Source organism: Primulina tabacum, chromosome 10 (assembly GCF_025594145.1).
Source record: "Primulina tabacum isolate GXHZ01 chromosome 10, ASM2559414v2, whole genome shotgun sequence".
Lineage (NCBI taxonomy): Eukaryota > Viridiplantae > Streptophyta > Magnoliopsida > Lamiales > Gesneriaceae > Primulina > Primulina tabacum.
Window position 1 is genome coordinate 22,520,214 of NC_134559.1, and position 21,943 is coordinate 22,542,156.

The window sequence follows — 21,943 nt, forward strand, 5'->3', positions numbered from 1 at the left end:
TTCAATAAAAATACAAATCTGATATCGAATCTCAATTAATCAATTCCAAAAATCATAACAATTACATAATCAGTCCGTTTCTTAATCTGACTTCGATTCTATGATGTCTAACATGTCAAAAAAATCATATATGATGTGTATTCAATTCCAACAACATCATAATTTCAGAACATGTCAAAACGTAACAAAACTTACGTCCAGTTGTAGCTTGCTTTGATAGGAACACAGTACCGAAGTCGGATTCAAATTCTGACGGACGGATCTCCAAATTCTTCAATCCCAAATCGAAATCCTACCTCAGAGTTTATTTCTCGATTCTTACCTTAATTCTGAAGAAGGAATCGGTTGTATACGTATATATATATTACATGCAAGATAAGAAAACGTGGCACACTCCTTTGTGCAACACGTCTCGCGCATATGCGCGACCACCATCGGCGCATATGCGCGAGACACAATTCCTTGGCGCGTGTGTCTCGGCATCTCTCGCGCATATGCGCGCCTCACCTCGGCGCATATGCGCGAGGTTCTCTTGACAAAGCATACTACAGCTCGCGCATATGCGCGCCATCACTCCGCGCATATGCGCGGGATCTTCTGCCCAACTCGCGCACAGCTCGCGCATCACGTCGCGCATGTGCGCGAGTGGCACCTCCCTCGCACCTAATTCGTGTCTTTTCTCGTCTGTCCCGGTCTGATCTGTTCCGCCTTTAATCACCTCTCACTTACCCATAATTCGTATTAATTATTGCCAAATCCTTTTAGATTAACCAGATAAATTTCTGGGGCCTTACAACACCAGTCAGGAAATAACAAGTACATATACATAGCACACATCAATGAAAATATACTGCAATCAACATACCTTTCATGAACTTAAAAGCGTAAATGCAAACATGTCATATGAAATCATAACATGTCAAAACAGCTCATCATATCATCATTTACTTATACATAATTTCTTTTAATATATTCAGTTTATTAGTTGTCACTTTCGTAACATCGTTCATCATTATATGATGGATTCATCTACATAAAATCGTGGTACGCGGCATCTGTCAGACATCAGTGAGAGTATTACCCATCCAATGTGCATAGGCCTCATCATCAGCATTTACATATACATCTTAAGCATTTACATATACATCGTTAGTCACAACTAATTTCCATCCTTCAAAACATCATCATTTTCATCACTTATCAAAATCATGCACATGCGTAAATTTTTTTTAAAATCAAGCATGCAACGTATTTTTTCATAATTTCATAAAAATCATAATCTTGATGCATAAACATTTAAAAGCAAGATAAATTTGTGCTCAGGGCGCTGCCAGGACCATAAACTCACCCCAGGTGCAAAATGACCGTTTTATCCCTGGACCTCTAAATTTCTACCTGAAGCTTACCAAACTCCTTAAAACATCCCAAAACATAATTAAATGTGTTTCTTAGACGTAAACTCGATTCTGTTGCAAAAATTATTCGATTCGTTTTAAAACTTAGACCGGGTTCCCGGTTTTAACCCGAATCGACCCGAAACCGAACCAAATTATTCCGAACTTAAACCATGCCTAAAATACATCCTACCAGCCTCTAAACCTCACGTTCCAACCCCATAAGACCCATGAAAACAAGGCCACAAGCTGCTGAAATTTCCAGCAAGTGCCAAGTTCGAACCCTAATGCAACCAAACCGCGGTTTTATCGACTCTAGTTAAAAGCCAACGTGTCCAGCACCTATCCAGCTATCTTGGAACCAAGACCGAGCTCAAAGGACCCTAGCTGACCCTACTGCCCAAACAACTAACCATATGCGATACCCCCGAAGCCCTTCAACAAACCAAACGAACCACCCCCAACCTATCCCTTCGATTACCTATTTAACCAAGACCAGCAGCTCACGGCTCTCTCACAGCCCCATCACGGACCCAAGAGGGTCAGCTTCTTGGACAAGATTGAAACTATGCCCATCTGCACCACCACCCATAGCCTTCGCACTAGCCAACCCGAGCCCCTCCTTGACAACAGCTCACGACCTACAACATATCTCACCAAGTCTCGAATCTAGCCTGATTTTTACTTAATCAATGACGTTTTACAGCCCCTTAGGACCCTTACTCAGGAGTCCCTAGAATCCATGAAATAAAAAAGTGACAGGTGAGAAATTTTTATGCATATAACATACCCACAAGTCCAAAAATGTTCCTGAAAAATATTTCGTTTAGGTACGTTTTTGAAAATATCGCCCGAGCCCTCAAAAAGTCCTCCGAATCGTTAAAATTTGCGTACCGATTAAAAATGGGCTCTGACGGGTAAAAATACCCAACAAAGCCAATTTCTTGAAAAATACACTTAAAACACCTTATATTAATAAATAAAATTAAACATGCAATAAAAAAAATTTTCCTGATATTTCCCTGGTCTCCGTTCCTCAATCAAGCGCGAAATGCATCTAGAACCCTAATGCGTGAACTTTTCAAATAATCATGAAATGGATCCTAACATGCAATAGTTATGCATTAAAAGCATAAAAATAAATAAACACGTCTTTAAAAAAACCCTAGATTGCATGCATTCAAAACTAGTCTGGTAAAGTCAGTTTGAACTGATTTCACTGTATCAGTTTTTTTGTTTAGCTGGGTTCTTTATCACTTGTACTCTTCATTAGCTGGTCGGGCTTCTGAAGGTTTCTGCTGAACCACCTATCAGCTGGACAATCAGTTGAACTAGTATTTGATATATTACTTGGACTGGTTAAGTTTTGGCAATCAGTTGGTGTCTCGATAGCTTCGGTTCTGGCAAGGGAACTGATTGGTTCGGGACCTGATCAGTTTCATCTTTTCTGCGCTCTAGATAAACTTGTTAGAAACAAATTACAAGTTTTGTTAACATCAAAATCAAGAATGCGGACATAAAATATTCCAACAATCCTCCCCCTTTTTTATGATAACAAGATTTAACAGTGAAAATATTTATTGAGTAAAAAAAAATTAGCGATTGAAGAAAACTCAGTGGAGGAATAAACAAAAGCTCTCCCTCTAAAATGGAATTGGAAAATATTTTAAAAGATAATTTTAAAGAAAATTTTCAATTCGAGGGATAAAATATTGAAACGATTTTAAAACCCCCCTTAAAAACTGAATTAAAAACTCCTTTTTAAAGATAAATTTATCAACCTTGAACATTGAAGCAGTTTAGGCAACGAGATTGAAATGGAAGTTTAGTTACGTACAAACTTAAATGAACAAACATAATGTTTATTTAATCAAATAGGCGTCCTTTATATCATACATTTAAGTAAATCATCATTTGAAATGGAGATTACTATTAAAATAGCACATATTAAACAACATCAAGTATCAGTCAGTTTTATACATAATAAAACTAGATATACCAACAACTGATTGCCTTGAACACTTGAATTGTTGCATTGATCCCGAGTTTTTTTGCCAGAAGAACATCTAACTCCCTGTTGTACTTGATTTCTTGTGCTTGAAAATTATTCCCCAGTTGATGCAAACTGGACTCAATGGATGCTAATCCGCATTGATAATTTGATCTAATATGATATGACACTGAATCGACTGCATACTGCTTATGATTAAGCTCTACTATCTAACAGTTTCAGCCAGAAGTTGGGTTTCGTCTGTTGAAAAGTTGAACTGGTCGGATTGCAACTGAAACATAATTTGCTTACCCGTTTTGCTGAAATGCCGACAGGTAGGACTCAAAACCCTGCACACTGATTGATTAAAACACCCAAGCTCGGAATCTAGAGAAGTGGCCACAATGTTTTTGCAGAACCATTCCTCTTTATTCTTTGCAATGCGTGTTAATAAACTTTTTAAAATGATTTTGAAAATAATATTTTGTACTTTTAAATAACATATTAAAATATTTTTAAGCAAAACAAATTTTAATCTGTTTTCAAATGTCCTTCGTAGAACAACTAGCTCTGATACCAATTGAAGGATCAGTTTTGATACCCTTAAAGGTGCTTCAATCATGATATTCTCCATAAGCTGCAATATCTTGTGTTCTAAGAATGAATACACCGATTAATTAAATCGAGTTTGATTTTCAGACCAAACGGAAGACACTTGAAATAATCATCCGTTAATAAAACTGAACAGTTTAAAGCTTTTAGTTTGTATAAACTGTATAACTGAAATAAGGAGGATCACTTTGGGCTTGTATCAATTCAGTTATGGGAAGAACTGAACTGATCAAGTTAGTTTTAAAAATAATAGTTAAACAGTTAAAGACACAAGAAAGGTTTATGGATGTTCGGAGACTTCAACTGCCATATGTCACCCCTTCTACCAATTCTAGTAGGATCCACTAGAAGACTATGATTTATACAACATCTTGTACAAACCCACTCCAGAAGGGAAACACTAAACTAGAACTCCTAGCACTCAAGATTGCAGGCAGCACCTAACAATCTGCATAATGTTTAACGTCTTTTATGCCAAGACTTTAAACACATTGTTGTCAGAGTAGGTGCCCATCGAGCCAAGTGTTGGCCGAGTGTTCACAATGAAACTCTATGTATAAACAATCTTTATTTTAATAATATTTGAAATTATTGTTTTGGCATATCTTTATCTGTATACACATGCTAGTTGCATAAATAAAGTCCTTGAATATACAAATAGTAGAAAGAATATGATATGCTCATATGATGAGTTTCATGAAACTCATATTTGGAATACAGTATATTCTAAACAGTTCCTAGTCGATTCAGCCGTTGCTAAGAAGGATGTAGGCTGATCGAGTTCGAGACTAGTATCTGCAATGTGAGTACCATGTTTCATTGGTAGAGGACATTGTGATGTCTGAACATGCAGATATATGCTCCTTGTAGAGTTCACTGAACAACCCTCCGTAAAGGACTTTCCAAGTGGTTCTCACTTATCGAGTGGAAACGTCCTAGTTTATGGTTGTACACCATTAGTCCTTAAGACCCGGGACAAAATTGAGACTCTATATGCTAGCTGTAGAGGCCCGAAATTCGTGTTTGAAAATTTGCAAAAAATTTTGAAATTTTCTTTTTAAAGAAATTTTCTTTTTAAAGGTAAATAACTTGCCTCATTCAAAAAATATACTGATAAAAGATTCAATGTTTAAAGTAGCAGCGGAATAAAAGTTCATTGTCGAGATAGCAGCGGAAGTAAATATTTGTTTCAAAGCAACAACTTAAAATAATTCATCGCGATAAAATGAGTTAGCATAAAATAATAAATAAACTGATAAATGAGGTCCTTGGGTTCCTACTACTGTCGACCCAAGCTAGCTCACTGGTCCCCGCCCTCGGTCCCAACCTCATCAGTACCTACAACAATCAAGTCTAGTGAGTCTAAAGACTCAGCATGCATATATCGTAGATAACAGCATGCATATATCGTAGATAACATGTTCTTAATCATCATTGACACTAATTAATCAATTATAATAAACAGGGTCTAAATTTTTTTTTTAAAATAATGCGGAACGACGTGACATAAAAACATATATACATCTCAGTATATAAAAGTACCAATTCTGTACCACATACATTTATTTAATTAAGGTTTAACATCTAATATCAAGTGTCCAACCCTATCTCTAATCCAAGTCCGGAGCCACCACTCTAATCACGATCTCTCTCTTTATCTCCGTGACCCTGAACCTGTCTCACCTGTTGTCATGTACACATACAGACAAGACAACAGCTGGATAATTCCGGTGAGAATATAATCCCAGTATAAATCAACGAAACATGCAATCATATAAACAAATATAAAGCATGTAACAGGTAACAGCAATATGTATCAAAATCTGAAACATAACTAATATCAAACTGTCGACAATACTCGTAGCTACACAATTTAAACTAGACTCAATCCTAGTCTAGGTATCCCGGTTTCCAGAAGTTGGCATTCCTATATCGACCAACAGTAATAGAAAAGACTCCAGTTCTATCCACGTCGATAAGGTATCGATCACCAGAAATAGAAAAAGGTCTGATTCTATCAACACCGATATGGTATCGATCACCAGTAATAGAAGGAACTCTAATTCTATCCACACCGATATAATATCGATCACCAGTAATAGAAGAAGCTCCAATTCTATCCACACCGATACGACATCGATCAACAGTAATAGAAGAAACCCAAATTCTATCCACATCGATAGCCAATCATCCGGTGACAAACTTTGGCACTATCGCCAATACACTATCTTGTGACATCGTGCAATGTGCCTGTGGCGATCCCGCCACTATCAGGCACTTCTGTCAATAGATTACTCATCTAATACCTGTTATCTACTAATCAAGAAAACAAGTACATCGATCAAATCAATTCAAATATCAATGCAATAAAGTAAAATATGTGATTTAGGGAAACTCAAGTCTAAACCGACTTAAGTCGATCTCCCGATACCACATTGACTTATACCTTTCGTTTGTAGTCACGGTTTGAAGCAATCTCAGTTCGGAACTCAAGACTGTCTTTGTAGATCTGAAACGATATATTGAGAATCATAATATCAATATTCAATTCTCAATTCAACACTGAATCTGATTAATCTGGATTTAATTCAAATCAACGGTATAACGGTACAATTTCAATATCCCCGTCAATACAACATCACCAGATAATAGTTACAATCCATAACCAATATCCAATACAATCCGTAATCCAATCGTAATTCAATTTTGTCCGGTATAAATCAATATACCCTAAAAATTCATAACAATTTCATAATCAGTCCGTTTCTCAATCTGACTTCGATTCTATGACGTCTAACATGTCAAGAACATCATATATGAATCCTATTCAATTCTGACAATAGCATAATTTCAAAACATGTCAAAACGTAGCAAAACTTACGTCCAGTTGTAGACTACGTCGACGGGATTACAGTACCGAAGTCGGATTTAAAATCAGACGGACGGATTTTGCACAATCGCGATCCTAAGATTCACGGACTATTTCCTCCAAAGTTTCCTTCGACTTTTTCGTTTTTGAAAGATTAAACGTTTGTATATATATATAATCATGCATGCATCAGGCAAATGGCGAACTCTACGCGCAACACGTCTCGTGCATATGCGCGACCCTTCTCGTCGCATATGCGCGAGACAGTATGTCTCGGCGCGTGTCTTCCCAGCCACTCGCGCATATGCGCGCCTCAATTCCGCTCATATGCGCGAGGCTCTCTGGACTCGACCTGTGCAGCTCGCGCATATGCGCGAGGTCTTCTGCCCATTTGGCGCATGGGCGCGCATCACGTCGCGCCCGTGCGCGAGAGGCACTGTCCTCGCACAAAAATTATCACACGTTACTTCAAATCGTGTCTCGGTTAATCCTTTCATAATCATACCAAATTATAAATCCATAATACAGATTACTAGGATTAAATTTCCGGGCATTACATTTCTCCCCCCCAAGATATGATTTCGTCCCCGAAATCACAGACAATCCATCATATCAATAAGAAAGGTATATAATAAAACTGAACAGAAATTTACATCAGTGAAATAATGCTGGGAATTCTTGTCTCATATCTGATTCAGTCTCCCAAGTGGCTTCTTCAACGCCATGACGAGTCCATTGTACTTTCACCAACGGAATCATCTTTGTTCTGAGCTGTTTTCTTTACGATCGATAATCCGAATCGGTTTCTCGATATAACTCAATGTCTCATCTAGCTCGGTTTCGTCGGGTTGAATAATATGTGAATCATCAGGGAGATACTTCCGCAGTATTGATACATGAAAGACATCATGTATTGCAGATAATGAAGGTGGCAATGCTAGTCGATAGGCACGATCTCCTATCTTTTCAAGAATCTCATAAGGACCGACGTATCATGGAGACAACTTCCCTTTCTTCCCAAATCGGACCACACCTTTGAAAGGAGAGATCTTCAGGAACACTCGATCTCCTGCCTCAAATACCAACGGTCGTCGTCGAAGGTTGGCATATTTGGCTTGTCTGTCCTGGGCTGCCTTCATTTTTTTCTAAATCAATTTCACTTTTTCAGTCATATCTCTGATCATATCAGGTCCAGTCTCTGGAACTTCAGAAATATCATCCCAATAAAGAGGGGATCGACACTTCTTTCCGTACAACGCTTCAAAGGGTGCCATTTCAATACTCGTTTGATAGCTGTTGTTGTACGAAAACTCGCCAATGCATCTTGCCAATTAGTGCTAAAATCAAGCACCACAGCTCTCAGCATATCTTCCAATGTCTGAATCGTTCGTTCTGACTGTCCGTCAGTCTGAGGATGATATGCGGTACTCAGATGTAACTTTGTACCAAGAGCTTGCTGCAAACTCTCCCAGAAGTGCGAAGTAAATCGAGGATCTCGGTCTGAAACAATCGACTTCGGCACTCCGTGCAGTCTAACCACTTCCTTGACGTAGATATCGGCCATCTGATCATATCTATAGGTCATCTTGTATGGAATAAAGCATGCGGATTTGGTCAATCGATCAATCACGATGGACAAACTCTGCAACAATCCTCCTGGTTTCTTCCTCTCAGCTTTCACCTGTTGTCAATTCAGACACTTGGATACAAATTCAGTCACATCAGATTTCATTTGTTTCCACCAATATTGTGTCTTTAAATCATTGTACATTTTCCTACCACCAGGATGAATGCTAAAACGACTGTTGTGCACTTCTGACAATATTCTTTGTCTTAAATCAGAAACATTCGGCACAACAAGACGATTATTCACATACAAAATACCATTTTGAACCTGATATTCCGATCGATGTCCAGCTTTAACCATAGCAATCGACTTCTGTATATTCTGATAAACTTTTTCTGAGCTGCTTTAATTTTCAAAATCAGCTCTGGTTCAGCTTGCATAGTATATAATCTCATAGGTCTCCGATCTGTCTCAAATACTAATCCAGACAAACAGCAGTCTTCTATTAAATTTGAAACGCCCATAGTCGATAAAGATAGAGAACATACCTTTCGACTCAGTGCATCGGCTGCTGCATTAGATTTTCCTGTGTAGTATTTGATTTCACAATCAAAATCTTTCAATAAATCCAGCCATCTTCGCTGTCTCATATTCAACTCTGACTGTGAAAACAGATATTTCAAGCTTTTATGATCAGAATAGATTTCGAATTTCTCACCGTAAAGGTAATGTCGCCATATCTTCAAAGCTAAGACTATGGCTGCTAATTCAAGATCATGAATTGGGTAACGAGATTCATGGGGCCTTCAATTGTCTCGAGGCATAAGCAATAACATGTCCTCGCTGCATCAACATACAGCCCAATCCTCGGTGAGATGCATCACAATAAACCACAAAGTCACCAGTACCTGAAGGAATCGTCAACACAGGCGCACTGGTTAATCTCTTCTTCAATTCGAGAAAACTGGTCTCACATTCCTCAGACCAAACAAACGGAGCATTTTTCTGAGTCAACTGTGTAATCGGTTTGGCAATACTCAAAAAATCTTTAATAAATCGGCGATAATATCCTGCCAAACCCATAAAGCTGCGTATCTCTGGTACAGATGTCGGTCTCGGCCAAGAAATCACTGTCTCAACCTTACTGGGATCAACTGATATCCTGTCTCCGGATATGATATGTCCCAGAAACACCACCTATTTCAACCAGAACTCGCATTTCGACAGTTTAGCATATAACTTTTCAGCCCTCAAAATTCGCAACACAATTCTTAAATGTTCTGCATGCTCCCTCACATTCTTTGAATAAATCAAAATATCATCAATGAAAATAATCACAAAATCATCGAGATATTTCTGAAAGACACGGTTCATTAATCCCATAAATACCGCTGGTGCATTCGTCAAACCAAATGACATGACAATAAATTCATAGTGTCCATACCTGGTTCTGAATGCTGTCTTTAGATATCAGACTCCCTGACTCTCAATTGATGGTATCCAGATCTCAGATCGATCTTGGAATACACCGAAGAACCTTGCAACTGATCAAATAAATCATCAATACGAGGCAATGGATATTTATTCTTTACCGTTGCCTTATTCAGTTGCCGATAGTCGATACAAAGTCTCATCGACCCGTCTTTCTTCCTCACGAACAGTACTGGAGTACCCCAAGGAGATACACTCGGTCTGATATACCCCTTGGCCAGTAAGTCCTCCAACTGTTCTTTCAACTCTTTCAACTCGATCGGTGCCATTCGGTATGGAGCTCTCGAAATCGGAACTGTTCCTGGCATCAATTCAATATTGAAATCGATCTCTCGCATCGGAGGCAATCCAGGAATCTCATCTGGAAAGACATCAGCAAATTCGCACACCACTGGCAAATCCGCCAATGATGGACTCGATTTCAGTAAATCAACTGAATAAACCAGGAATCCATCCGCTCCTTTCTGCAACAATCGAGTCATATTCATGGCAGATATCAACGGAATTCGTGCACGAGACCCTTACCATAAAATTTCCACTCCTCAGCCATCTCAGGTCTGAATCGGACAATCTTGTGGAAACAATCGACTGTAGCCCTGTACTTGGTCAACATATCGATACCGATAATACAATCAAAATCGGATATCCCAAGCACAATACAGTCCAACTCAATCTCATGCCCATCATATTGCAGTATACTAGATTTAACAGATTTCACTGACATCAAACCTGTCCCTAACGGAGAAGAAACAGACACTACTGCAGACAATGACTCAATAGGTAACGCATGACTCAATGCAAACCTCTCAGAAATAAAAGTATGCGATGCACCTATATCAATCAATACATATGCAGGATAACCAGAAATAAAACAGTTACCTGCCACGACCATCATCAGGTGCATCCTGTGCCTGCTCCTCAGTCAAAGCAAATAGTCGGGCCTGCTGTCTAGGAGGCTGGCTCGTTGTCTGGCTCCCTCCTGTCCTCTGTTGTGACTGAGTAGACGGTGTTGGCTGAAAGGAATGAACGGCAGAAGATCGTCTTCCTGTTGGAGCCACTGATCCAGACGACTCAGCGGCCTGGGATCCCTGGGCACCTCTCTGGGGACACACTCGGGCGAAGTGTCCCTGCTGCTTACAAATACGGCAGTTGCCGAACACTCCTCGGCACTGTTCTGTGGAATGCTTCCCTCCACAAGTATTACAGTATGGTCCTGTATAACTCTGGCCCTGACCAATCTGTCTAGAGCCACTCGAACTGGATGAGCTACTTCCAGCTTTCTTGAATTTCTTCCCCTTAGCTTTCAGGAAGTCTTTCTTCCCACTACCACTGCCGCTCTCAAATCGGGGAGCTGGTGGAGGCATCTGTGATCTCGGTGCCGAGGGCACAAATGAAGCCTCTCTCTGTCTCATTAAATCGGCTTCGACTCCCTTGGCTCGGTTCAAGGCATCGGTAAAATTGTTTGGCCTCCCGGTATTCACCAAGGTAAAGATTTCAGGATTTAGACCATTTATGAACTGGTTCGCAACGGCCTCATCGTGTTCAGCTACGTGGGGAGCAAATCGGAGTAGTGTAGAGAATTTGGCCACATATTCCTCAATGTTTAGCTGGCCCTGCCTCAAGTTTGCAAACTCGGCTCCCTTGTCCTTTCTATATGAAACTGGAAAGAACCGTTGATAAAATTCAGCCTTAAACACATTCCAGGTCATGGCCGTACCTCGTTGTTCCAATGCCCGTTTCGTTGTGATCCACCAGTTTTTGGCAACGTCATGCAACTGATGTCCGATCAGTTTCACCCTCTTCTCATCAGTATACTCCAAGGACTCAAACAACATCTCGATATCATCTAACCAACTCTCGCATTCCACTGAATTCTCCGTACCCTTCGAAGTGGGTGGATGGAACGACTGAAATCTCTTTAACAAGGTCTCCATTGGAGTGGCTGTAACGTCCATTGGAGGATTTGAAGTACTACCCTGTTCAGGTACTCTTCTCGGAGGCATATCTGATAATCAAAAGGATTAGTAATGCCAATACACAAATATGTTTCAGTCCTCCTCCGATCATCTTACTTCTGATCCAGAATCGGTGCTGATCCATTCTCAATAACACATGTTTTCAAATCAAGTCAGATAAACAGATAAACATGCATTATAAAGCAGTAAGTCATGCTAGCAATCAAAAGCAGGAAAGAAAACCTCAATCTACCCCGCTCACTAGCTCCTACCTCAGTCTAAAGGATCTATCGCTTTGATACCACCTGTTGTGGGGACCCGGACGCTAATCCTGTTCTTAATCATCATTGGGACTAATTAATCAATTATAATAAACAGGGTCTAAAATTTTTTTTAAAAAAATAATGCGGAACGACGTGACATAAAAACATATATACATCTCAGTATATAAAAGTACCAATTCTGTACCACATACATTTATTTAATTAAGGTTTAACAGCTAATATCAAATGTCCAACCCTATCTCTAATCCAAGTCCGGAGCCACCACTCTAATCACGATCTCTCTCTTTATCTCCGTGACCCTGAACCTGTCCCACCTGTTGTCATGTACACATACAGACAAGACAACAGCCGGATAATTTCGGTAAGAATATAATCCCAGTATAAATCAACGAAACATGCAATCATATAAACAAATATAAAGCATGTAACAGGTAACAGCAATATGTATCAAAATCTGAAACATAACTAATATCAAACTGTCGACAATACTCGTAGTTACACAATTTAGACTAGAGTCAATCCTAGTCTAGGGATCCCGATTTCCAGAAGTTGGCATTCCTATATCGACCAACAATAATAGAAAAGATTCCAGTTCTATCCACGTCGATAAGGTATAGATCACAAGAAATAGAAAAAGGTCTGATTCTATCCACACCGATATGGTATCGGTCACCAGTAATAGAAGGAACTCTAATTCTATCCACACCGATATAATATCGACACCAATAATAGAAGAAGCTCCAATTCTATCCACACCGATACGACATCGATCAACAGTAATAGAAGAAACCCAAATTCTATCCACATCGATAGCCAATCATCCGGTAACAGACTTTGGCACTATCGCCAATACACTATTTTTTGACATCGTGCAATGTGCCCGTGGCTATCCCGCCACTATCAGGCACTTCTGTCACAAGATTACTCGTCTAATACCTGTTATCTAGTAATCAAGAAAACAAGTACATCGATTAAATCAATGCAAATATCAATGCAATAAAGTAAAGTATGTGATTTTGGGAAACTCAAGTCTAAACCGACTTAAGTCGATCTCCCGATACCACATTGACTTATATCTTTCGTTTCTAGTCACGGTTTGAAGCAATCTCAGTTCCGAACTCAAGACTGTCTTTGTAGATCTGAAACGATATATTGAGAATCATAATATCAATATTCAATTCTCAATTCAACACTTAATCTGATTAATCTGGATTTAATTCAAATCAACGGTATAACGGTACAATTTCAATATCCCCGTCAATACAACATCACCAGATAATAGTTACAATCCATAACCAATATCCAATACAATCCGTAATCCAATCGTAGTTCAATTTTGTCCGGTATAAATCAATATACCCTAAAAATTCATAACAATTTCATAATCAGTCCGTTTCTCAATCTGACTTCGATTCTATGACGTCTAACATGTCAAGAACATCATATATGAATCCTATTCAATTCTGACAATAGCATAATTTCAAAACATGTGAAAACGTAGCAAAACTTACGTCCAGTTGTAGCCTACTTCGATAGGATTACAGTACCGAAGTCGGATTTAAAATCAAACGGATGGATTTTGCACAATCGCGATCCTAAGATTCACGGACTATTTTCTCCAAAGTTTCCTTCGACTTTTTCGTTTTTGAAGGATTAAATGTTTGTATATATATATATATATATATAATCATGCATGCATCAGGCAAATGGCGAATTCTACGCGCAACACGTCTCGCGCATATGCGCGACCCTTCTCGGCGCATATGCGCGAGACAGTATGTCTCGGCGCGTGTCTTCCCAGCCGCTCGCGCATATGCGCGCCTCAATTCCGCGCATATGCGCGAGGCTCTCTGGACTCGACCTGTGCAGCTCGCGCATATGCGCGAGGTCTTCTGCCCATTTGGCGCTTGGGCGCGCATCACGTCGCGCCCGTGCGCGAGAGGCACTGTCCTCGCACATAAATTATCACACGTTACTTCAAATCGTGTCTCGGTTAATCCTTTCATTATCATACCAAATTATAAATCCATAATTACAGATTACTAGGATTAAATTTCCGGGCATTACAATATGTTCTACGCAAGTGGCCCATAACGTGAAATGAATCGTCTGATTAGACTAAACCACAGTATACTGGGCGGTAGAGATCATCACAGCCCTTGGACTGGATATCTGTACCCATACATGAACATGAACTGAACCGGTCAGTGACCACCGGATGAAGTAATAATCCAACGATAAGCTGCAATCCCATGAACGTGAGGTGGCCACAAGCAATATCGCATATATCTCAAAAATGAACATTTTATATTTTTATGCACGTCATATAATTAAATGTCCTGTATTATTTTACAGAATGGGTTGGATCGTTCTCAGGCTCGCTCGACCTAATTCTAACATGAAAAACATGCAAATAACTTTACTTGACCAACATATCAAAAATCGAGCTAAAAATGAGACTATTACGCCCCACAAACTTAATATTTAACCAAGACTCCGTACCAGCCCGAACCAACATCGAACCATCATTTAGTCATGATTAAAATACACCTAAAATAATGAAATAAAGCTCAGAAAAATTTTACAAGTCGAAATTTGGTGAAGGGAGGCCAAAAACAAGAAACGCTCTTTCGAGAGTCATTTTGGCACATTGCACTGTAATTTCTCGTACGACCTCTAAAATTAACCGAATCACGAACGGCCAAAAACATGACCTTCATAACTTGATGAGGTACTTTCCAGTCTAAGTCCATAGGCTAAAAGCCGACCACAAACTCAAACGAGTCTCTGAACCGAAGCACCAAGTTGCTGTCCAAAAATTACAGCAGCAGCTGTTGCGTTGTTTGCGAGACTAATGGCCATTGGGGGTTGAACCACCGACCAGAGCCTCTTACCACTATCCTAAGGTATGGTGTGAACCATGGCTAAGGGCTCTAGGCCAGCCACAATCCGATCCAACACCTTTGACAACACACGCTTCACCCGAGAGCGCATATGGCACGCGTGGGGTGTTGCAATTTTCTTGCTGTCATGCATCCTTCCAGTGGCCATTTGATTGACCATGTCATGATCTAAAAATCATGAGGTATTGTATGAACCATGGCTAAGGGCTAAAAAGTCAACCAAGATCCATTCCATCCTCAAAACCGAAAACCAACTTGTGCAGAAAAATTCAGAAATCGAAAACCGATGGGGCGCTGTTCTTGTTTATTTTAAAAACTGATAGGAACCATGAACCAAGCCATGAAAGGCCGACTTGGACATGTCCTAGACATGTAAAGGAAGTGGTGAGAGCACGGTTACAGGCCGAAAGGCCAACCGAGATCGAACCACAACCTGGACAACCCAAAAACCAGAAATCGCGACTCAAAAATGCACCATGGACGAGTTGCTGTCCCAATTCGATTTTGCTGGGGTGAATTGCATGCAACCAATGAACTAAACCCTTCCTAACACACCCTATAACATGACCATAATCAGCCTTGCACGCCTGGAACGAGCCAACCCTGAAATCAAAGGAAAACATACCCACGTGAAGCACAAAGATGGGAGCCGAAAATATTCTGTGCAGAATTTTCAAACATGCTGTCAATAAATTTTGGTTTTTTGGTCAAAAATCATGATCAAGAAATGTTTAAAAATCATATTATGACTTGATTGAAGAGCAAGGGGAAATATACACATGCCTTAGTTTTGTTTTGAAAAGAAAACAAACGAATATGACGACGCGGCGCGGCGGAGACGGAGCGTTCTTCTTTTGCTTCTACTTTTCTCTCTTGGTTTCTCCCTAGGACTCACGATATTTTTCTGAATTTTCTGCTGATGTTTGCTACTGAATTCGAGAGAATGGAGAGGGGAGTGGCCAGGAAAAAATGAAGGGAAAGTTTGAAAGATAAAGGAAGAAAATAATCTTGCTATCTTTCTAGTTTGTGAGATATGGAATGATATGTGATATGATTTGATTTGAGGGATAAATTGTGGGATGAGGGGGCCGATTTCTTGCTCACAAAATAAGGGAGAATATTGCTTAGTTGTTAATTAGTGGTGAATAAAAGTGAAGGGAATCATCTACCATGTAAAGAATAAGGAAAGAAATTAAAAGATGGAGAGTCGACAAAATTTTTAAATTTCCTAATGGAGGTTGCTGATTTTATCATTTAAAATATGGGTAGGAAATTGTTTAATTAATAATTATTGAAGATTAAATGGTTATGGAATTATCTCCCAAGAAAAGATAAAGAAATGAATTAAAGATGGAGGGTTGCAAAATATTTTAAATTCTATCCAAGGAGTGGCCGATTTCTACAAAAAAAATGAAGGGGAAAAATATTACTTAAATCATTAATTATTGTTGATTAAAAATGAAGGGATTATCTACAAAGGATGGATAAGGAAAGAATCAAAGTTTGTGAGTTGTCAACTAAATTCAAATCTTCTACAAAGGGGTGACCGAAGATCTTTTAAATAAATGAGGTGAAATATTACTTAATTATTGTATTTTAAATCTTTAAAGTTTTATCTACCTACCCATTAGGTATTTTAGCGAATTAATAAATTAGTTTAGAATGGTAATTATCTTGCATGCATGGCTAATTCTTTAAGTTAAATTACTAACATGTTAAGTTGAAATTCCTTAATTAAAATAAGCCAAGATTAACTTATCTCAATTGGTCACATATTTTAATTTAGGCTTTTAAATTAAATTATTGGACATAAAGGAACTTATTTACTACTTATCTCAAGTTAATTAAATAAATCCTTAAAAATTCTTTTATTTTAAAATAACTTATTATTTATCTTAAATAAATTCTAAGAATGTTTTCTTAATATTAAATTTTATCTCAGTACTCCAACTCCGGTCCGGCCTCGCTTATTTAACTGAAAATATAAAACTAAACTTATGCGATTTAAAATAAATAATTCTGACTAACAACTTTAAAAATGTTTTAAATAATAAAGAAATCATTTTTAATTTAAAAACTAGAAATTATGTATGGCTTATACGTAGTATGATTTAACGGGTTCTACAATTCTCCCCCCTTAAAAGAAATTTCGTCCCCGAAATTCGCTTATCCTCGATAAACAAAAAGTTTAGACTCTTAATTCTAGAATCCTAATAATCCACGCTTCCGATGCGCGCTACTCTGATAAGATCCACTAGTAGAATTTTCTTGATTTACTTCGCATATTCAATGAAGTCATAGATAATTGCCGAAGTATTCGCACGTGAAGTAATAGAGTACCATTTTACTTCGCATTATCACCGAAGTCGTATCCAAGAAATTAGCGAAGTCTTTGGCCGGTTCAATGAGGAAAAACCGGTCCGGAATTAGACCGCTGCTGAAGTAAAACAACGTCTTCTACGTCATCGATTTTGTAAAGTGCAGAATTAATATCTTATATATAACTGCATAGTTTACATTGAATGACGAAGTGAATGTGTTGTATAACTTCACAGGTTTTGTATTTTTGTGAAGTAATTGATCTGTATGAGTTTGGAGTAATGGAACTAAATTAGCGACGAAATTAGCGACGGTTTAATAAGCGACTGTTATAAATAATAGCGACGGTTAATCCAAAAATCGTCGCTAATTAGCACGGTTACCGTCACTAATTAGCGACAGTTTAAGCCAAAATCGTCGCTAATTAGCGATTGTTGAGCAAAAAACCGCCAATTTCAAAATTGTCGCTAACTAGCGACGGTTTTTATTTATATTATTTGTTTTAAAAAAAATTATTTTTATAATTTAATAAAAAAATAGTTAGTTTTATAATTATTTGTACATGTTTAAATAATCTCCTCAACTCATCTAAATATCATATTTTTAAATTTGTAAATAATCTATCAAACGATTTAACATGAAATAAGCGAACAACAAAATTGAATTCATGATCATAAATTTAAAATTTACCATAAAGAGAGAAAAATGGACCGAAGATGTGAAGCGGTGAGGAGACAAATGAAGTGAAGAGTCGGATATTTATAGGCAATTTGCGATGGTTCTTGCTAAAACAGTCGCTATTAGCGACGATTTTAATTAAATCGTCGCTAATTCTAATTAGCGACGGTGGTTTAAAAACGGTTGCTGATGAGCGACGGTTATTTATAATGTTGCTAATCAACGACGGTTAAGTTAAACCGTCGCCGATTTATTTTAGCGACCGTTTTGTGAAAACTGCCGCTGATTTGCGACGGTCTAGGCGACGATTTACTTAACTGTCGAAAAATTTTAAATGGCGACGGTTTTGGTGGAAACCGTCGCAAATATTTGCGACGATTTGTTAAAAATCAACAAATCGTCACTAACAGATTTATTTTCTATTATATTTAATCTTTTGTTACTTCACAATTTTCATTTAATGACGAAGTAGTGAATTTAAAAGACTTCATTTTTTTGTACTTCACAATTTACATTTAATAACGAAGTTGTAGATTTAAAAGATTTCATTTTTTGTATTTTAATGAGGTAATTAATAGAGAACGACTTCACAATTATTGAGTTGTGGTGAAGTAAATTCTTTCTTTAACTTCGACACAATTTTAATATGACGAATTATTTTGTATTTTATTACTTAATCATTTAATTTAGTAGTAGATTTAAAAGATTTCATTTTTTTATATTGTAGTGAAGTATTTAATATGACGAGTTATTTTATATTTTATTATTTCATCATTAAATTAAAAGACAATTTAAGGGAATTAAATTAAAATTATGGTTCGTTTTTTTACTTCACTAAATATATATTTCAAATTTTTTAACTTTTTACTTTTCAAAACTACTCTGTCGAAGTAAAATGTTACTAAAAATTAGAAATGAAGCTCGTGTTTTTTAAATTATGAAGTAAAAAATAATATTTTGCTTCGCCGGTGTTATTACGAAGTTGATTGGTATATACTACTTTATAATTAACAATCGCCGAAGTAACTAGTGACGAAGTAAAAACCAAAAATTCTACTAGTGTTTATACAACATGTATCTACATAATGATATATGATATACAATGCATTTATGTCGTGGGGAAATCGGGTCAAATGCCCATCCACTAAGCATAAATCAGAATCAATCGAACCGCTATCAAATCAATGCTCGAGCGGGCACACTAGCCTCAATCAAGCATAAGGGATGATCGTATGATAGCGTTGGCAAAGCGTCATCAAATCCCAAATCTCATTCATGTCAGTCGTAGGGGCCACAACGACTATTCTTTTAAGGGCCACATAATACCAAACATAACATCGTGCTCACAAACCCGAGAATCAAATCCAATCATATACAATTATCCAAGGATCATAGTTAAATGTGTATGTCATGTATGCCACATCCACTCAACAATAAGGCATATAGACACATATATTCATTCCAATCAATCAAACATATATCATATGACTCAGATACCTGTCGTATGTTACTCGGTCGCAACATACCTCAATTCTTTGTCTCCAGTCAATGTAGCGTGATCCATAATTAGGATTTTAATACAGTTAATCATTCTACATAATCAACATATTCATTGTATCAATAAATTCATTCAAATTCAACACTAATAGCGTATTTAAATGTATCAATTCGTTCTACGCTATTAAGTTTAACCTTTACGTCGTTAGGATAATTATATCGCATTATAAATACTTATACCTCGTTGTTATATAATAATTATTATACATCTAATCATTTACAATCAAAATTTATTTATTTCAAAATTGTTTTGAAACTTCAAAAATTCATATAAAATTGAAATCATAGCATAATTCAATTTCAACTTTGAAATGTAGTTTCTCATCTGTTATTCTATCCCATATATTGAATTCGAATTCAAATACATGCTATTCAAGCAATTCAATAAATAAAGGTGCTGAAACCAAAAGAAATTTACCTCAAAAGAACGCTCTCAACACGAGGATTCCAAATATATAATTTGTTTCAAGTTTCGACAACGGTTCAAGGTATATTCGTACGATAGAAATAGATTTCCTAATTTGTCCTTCGTACTTTCAGGTAGAATGAAGGAATTGTTTTAAGGAAACCCATGCTTATCGACCTCAAATACTGTGCAGCTAAATGGTGCGCGCATAGGCGCCAAAACACACACAGCCACGCGCCCCTTGCTGTCCAGAACGTTACTTCGCACGCGGGTGCATGGTCCGAAATGATCTTTTACGTTTCAAATTAGCAAAAGTGGTCAACATGAAAGTTGTAGAAATATGTCTTAGCTTTCATTTTACACCAACCTCACTCAATTGGTATATCAGACGCTATAGTTATGCTCATTTGCCTAAAATATGTCAGGGAAAGAACTGCAATGCACACGATACATTTCGGGATGATTTTGCCCCTACTTCCAAATGGATTTAGATAAAACTCAAAACATGAAAATTTTAGTACTATGTATTAGCTTTCTAATGAAATAAGTTTAATTTCATTTGGACTAATACTCATGTAATTACGCTAAAAACGTAACATGTGTCATTTCTCTATTGCGGTTCAGCATAATTTTCAAATACAAATCAATTTCTAATACAATCTTTCATTATCACCACCTATTTTTTCACTTTCATTGTCAATTATATACTTCATACACTTAATAATATGGCAATTTCATGAATTATTGATAATCAACCTAGGATTTACGATAATACGATACATGGTCCTTACACAATGTCTTGCTCATAAAATTGGGGAGGCCTAGACGCCGGAAAGTTGTGACTTCCACTGACATATTTGATGTGAACTATGTGGAACTCTCATGAATTTGGCTCATAAAATTGGGGGATCTCATGGCGACCGTCCACAAGGTTTGACATTGATGGGTCTGGCTCGACACTTGAAGAGAAAGCTGATAATATTATTGGACCCTACTCAAACATGAGGCATAATTAAATGAGGGTTGCAAGGAGTTGCAATTGGGCTCTACCTTCTGGAAATTGTGATCGACTAATATTAATTGGGATTACGATTTAGCGATTGGGCCTTGTGTACTCACTAAGGAAATTGGATTTCTCGTTTTTATCATAGGCTGGGGAAAATATCAAAATAGTGGAGGCAATTCGTAAAAACAAAAGTCCATATTGTACGTCTTACAAAATATTTTAAAATAGTCATTAATTTTTATCATGTTTCTATTTCATTATATTTGTGATGTCGTCTCGAAACCCACTATCTATTATTCTCGATCAAAACAAGTTAACTGGACCTAACTATCATGACTGGTTGAGGAATTTAAAAATCGTTTTAAATTATGAGAAAATAGCATATGTGCTCAAAAAAGCTCTTCCAAAACAGGCAGCTGCCAATGCCACTACTGAGGAATTGGCCAAGCTTTATAAATGGTGGGACCATGATCTTCAAGCTAAAAGTTATATGCTAGCTTCTATGTCAAACGAGCTACATAGGTGGTTTGAGGAAGCTGTGAATGATGCTGACATTTACGGCCACCTACAAGAGTTGTACGGTGAACAAACACGTCCACTGAGGCCTATCAAACAACTCATGACATCACGCCTAAGAGAAGGAGTCTCGGTCCATGAGCATGGCGTGAGGATGATTGGGCCCATTAAATGAGGCGATCATGGAAGGCCAAGTTCCAAGGAAGGCATGAGATCCTTTAGAGTTGCCAGAGGGACCAATCACGAGTGGACGACTGAAGAGATTCAAAGAAGCATTGCATGGGCTCGTGAGCAATCAAGAAGATCCCGTGGGGTTCGTGATTCATGGGAGTAAGTTTGGGAGTCAATGGAATGCGGTTCAAGTGCTAAATTATGAAGAGAATGACTCTGAACCAG

At 37.8% G+C, this 21,943-nt stretch overlaps 1 protein-coding gene across 1 annotated transcript; it reads left to right on the forward strand.

Annotated features, from left to right (window-relative positions):
• The first annotated feature begins 21,299 nt into the window (after nucleotides 1–21,299).
• LOC142504978 (uncharacterized) lies at nucleotides 21,300–21,722 on the forward strand. The gene has a single exon (XM_075617810.1). The coding sequence runs from the start codon at nucleotides 21,300–21,302 to the stop codon at nucleotides 21,720–21,722; it is 423 nt and encodes a 140-aa protein (XP_075473925.1).
• The last annotated feature ends 221 nt before the right edge of the window (nucleotides 21,723–21,943 follow it).

Coding starts and splice junctions, on each gene's coding strand:
- LOC142504978 (XM_075617810.1), top strand. CDS start 21,300: ATGTCGTCTCGAAACCCACTATCTATTATTCTCGATCAAAACAAGTTA.